The 3,457-nt window shown below is 49.2% G+C and overlaps 1 protein-coding gene across 1 annotated transcript in view; it reads left to right on the forward strand.

Annotated features, from left to right (window-relative positions):
* Tmem154 (transmembrane protein 154) overlaps positions 1-3,457 on the forward strand; it is a 61,633-nt gene that overhangs the window by 9,505 nt on the left and 48,671 nt on the right. The window contains exons 2-3 of the mRNA XM_026778954.1: positions 222-473; positions 564-602. Coding sequence (XP_026634755.1) covers positions 222-473; positions 564-602 — 291 coding nt within the window. The remainder of the gene's footprint in view (positions 1-221; positions 474-563; positions 603-3,457) is intronic.

Here is a 3,457-nt window from a genome sequence, read left to right on the forward strand (position 1 = left end):
CATTTGTAGAAGGGTCGCCTCCAGCGTTGACTCCATGTTCAATATACTCCCAGCTTGAGCTTCATTGAGGGCTAACCAATACTCCATGTTGCACTGAACGGGAAAGCCAAGTCCAGTGGACCACGTTCACCACCGAACGCATCTATGATATAGTTAAAACTCACGGGAGCCGTGACATGTCGGCCTGTCTCCATGTCATTTTCCATCTTGTTCATGCTCAGGCACCGAGGAGGAGTTAGAGCACTCAGGATACAGCACCACAGAAGAAGATAAGACGGATGAAGTGAACACCAGCGCCTTGACTCTGGTGAGCACGGAAGTGTTAACTGCAGATACGAATTCTACACTCACGGATGAGCCCCCAGACCCGCAGGGGTTCGTGCTAATGGTGGCGATCCCCCTGGCGGCACTGGTCATTCTTTTATCTGTGGTTCTCCTTGCCGTCTACCTTAAAAACAGGAGACACAAGCAAGGTAGGTAACTCCTGCATTTCCGTTTTTTTGGATGACGGCTTTACACCTCAACGAGCTGCCAGAAACAATCTGCTTTCTCCTTTTATGCAGAGCCTTCCAGCCAAGGATCTCAGAGTGCCTTGCAGACATGTGAGTATCTGCTTGGTGCCGGGGGGCGGGGGTGGTAGTGGTGAAGTACAACTGATGAGGGCTATATCCCACGGAAGTTTTCAGAAGTTAATAATGCCATCTTCTGTGTGTTTTTCTAAGTTTTCAGTCTACATTGAGATTCTAATATGCTGCTGTTATTGGAGCATGTTTGAAACCAGGGTCTTGGAGAACCTTGCCCACTAGGGAATCTGACATTTCACTTTGTGGGAGGAAGGGGTCAGGCGGGTGAGGTGTGAGTCAGATGGGCCGTAAGGATAAAGGGTTGAAGAGGTCTTCACTCTCCCGTGGCGAGAGGTCTTTGGTCGACGATTCCACATTGGATATTTCTTGTCCCACCCCACACTGCAGTTTGACCTTGAGAAGGGCGGAGAGAAACTTTCCTCTTGTTCCCACTGAAGCTGCACACCCATTTGGGAATTGTTAACTGGCTAAAGATGACTGACTGGAACCGGGGTAGGAAACTCCCTGTCACAGGTGTGCTGTTTTTGTTTTTCAAGACAAGGTTTCTCTGTAGCTTTGGAGCCTGTTCTGGAACTAGCTCTTGTAGACCAGGCTGGCCTCGAACGCACAGAGATCATCCTGCCTCTGCCTCCTGAGTGCTGGGATTAAAGGCGTGTGCTACCGCAGCCACCGGGCCACAGGTGCACTCTTAAGTATAGTAAAGCATGAGCGGAAAGCTAGAATTCAGGATGTGCTGGGTCCCAAACTGGTAAAATATGACTGGTTCTAGTTTTTGTTTGTTTTAAATTGTGTGTGTGTGTGTGTGTGTGCAAGCATGCAAACACCCTGGTGCTCGTGTGAAAGTCGGAAGACAGCTTGCGGGAATTGGTTCTCTGCTTTCACCACGTGAGTCTTAGAGATCAAACCCGGTTCTCATGCTTGGCAGGGGCGTCTTTACTTGCTGAGCCAGCTCTCTGACCTAGGCTTCAGTTTTTTAAATTGAAGCTTTTAAAAGTCATTTCAAACTTCACTTCAGGGATAGGAGCTTCTCAAGTGAGATGCATGGTCAGGCTTCCATAGAAAATCCATTCTGTGTCCTCCAGGCCCGTGAACAGCGTGCCTTAGTTTCTTTGCTCTCTGTCTCGCTCCAGGACAGTCATTGAGCTCAGGGAACAGCCAACAGAGGAGGTAAATGGAGCTGGGGAGCAAGCGCTAACCTCTTCTCTCACAGAAGGAACTGGTAAAATAAAAGAGGAAGAGGAAACCCATTTTCTACCCCTTGATATTTGAGAGTAACCTAGCAACAGTTGGTCTCGTGGGAACTCCTCTGTAATCTGTGGTTAAAGCAAGACCCAGTGGAGCTGCCCAGACCACACTCCCCCCTGTTGCCTGGACCACGCCCAACCCCCCACGCTCCAACCCCCACCCCACTCCACCCCACCCCACCCCATACCGTTGCCCTGGGCAGACTTGAGCGCCTTCCTCAAAGCGGTTCTCTTGCTCAGTCTCTAAAGTAGCTTTGGGCTACAGGCATGTAACACCGCACCTGGCTCTCCTCTTTTTCTAACCTCAGAGGAAGTAGGGAGCTCCCTGTGAAACCTCAGTACCCAGGGGAGTCCAGGGCCGGGGCCTCCAATCTCACGGAAAGCTCTAGTTTAGCCTTTAGAGCTCTCATGCGAGGAGCAGCTCTGCCCTCCATCTGGGCCCCAGCATCCCACACTTAGCCACTGTCCAAGCCTCTGCCGGTCCAGAGCCTGACCTGACGTCAGGGAGGCCCGAGGCCTGGTGACTACAGAACTCCTTCTGTCTGGACTTTCTTCTTGTCTGCTTGGCAAACTTCCACCCCTCCCTGGGCTGAGTTCATCGCCGCCCCCCTCCTGTTGTCTCTGCATCCACGCTCACCATTCGCAGGGTTCACGCTGGCCTCCTAAGGGCACTCATAGGTTGTTTCCTGTTTTGTTTTGACCGGCCATATCATGCTCTGCTTGAAGGTCAAAAGGACCGAGAACTTGCCTTTACCCTCCTGTTTGCTGGGCACAGTGAGATGTTGTGACCTCTCATCGAGGTGAGAGAGACAATGAAATCAAACCACTTAGCTCTACGATTTCCTCCGACTCAGCTCTCGTGCCCGTTGGTGAATTCAACACCCTCGTAGAGCTGTGAAATTAAATGAAGTTGTGTCTTTAAACACGCCTAGATTATTAAATGCTAGCAATCTATGTCTGTGTGGGTTTACACAGGTGTCTCAGAAGCACAAAGAGACCATCAAATCCCCTGGAGTTGGAGTTACAGACTTGTGGGTGCTGAACCCTGATCTTCTACAGGAGAGATAAATGCTCTTAACCACTGAGCTGTCCTTCCATCTCCTTCACTTATTGTTATTATATGTTTGCCTAACGTGATCTTCAGTCTGTAGTATGTTTGCTGCTTGATACGTGTTGAAGGTGTGGATGAATGAACAAATGAAAGCCAAATCCTTTTAAAAAGAAAACTTCACACTTTCAGAGGTTAAAAGCAAAATTGCAAAACTGCATGGTGAGGTAAGGCTGTCATTCCAGCAATTAGGAACTGAGGCAGAAAGAGGCCGAGATCCAGGGAAGCCTGGACTACAAAACAAGACTTGTCTCAACAACAACAAAGGCCGGATTTACACATTATCCCTAGCACAGATTGGTGTGTTGTCTTAGTTTAAATATGCCCCGCTTTAAGAAAATACAGCATAGAAAACTTAGAATTCTGAAACCATAGATTTCAGAGAAGCTTTTTACACACGCATACGGATATGTGCGGGTGTATATCCATGTATGTGCTGTTCCATGTGCATGCATGACCACATGTGTGTGGAGGTCAGAGGGCAAGCTGGAGCATTTGCTTCAGAAACACGGTGCCCTGCA

Source organism: Microtus ochrogaster, chromosome 1, assembly GCF_000317375.1.
Source record: "Microtus ochrogaster isolate Prairie Vole_2 chromosome 1, MicOch1.0, whole genome shotgun sequence".
Taxonomy (NCBI): Eukaryota; Metazoa; Chordata; class Mammalia; order Rodentia; family Cricetidae; genus Microtus; species Microtus ochrogaster.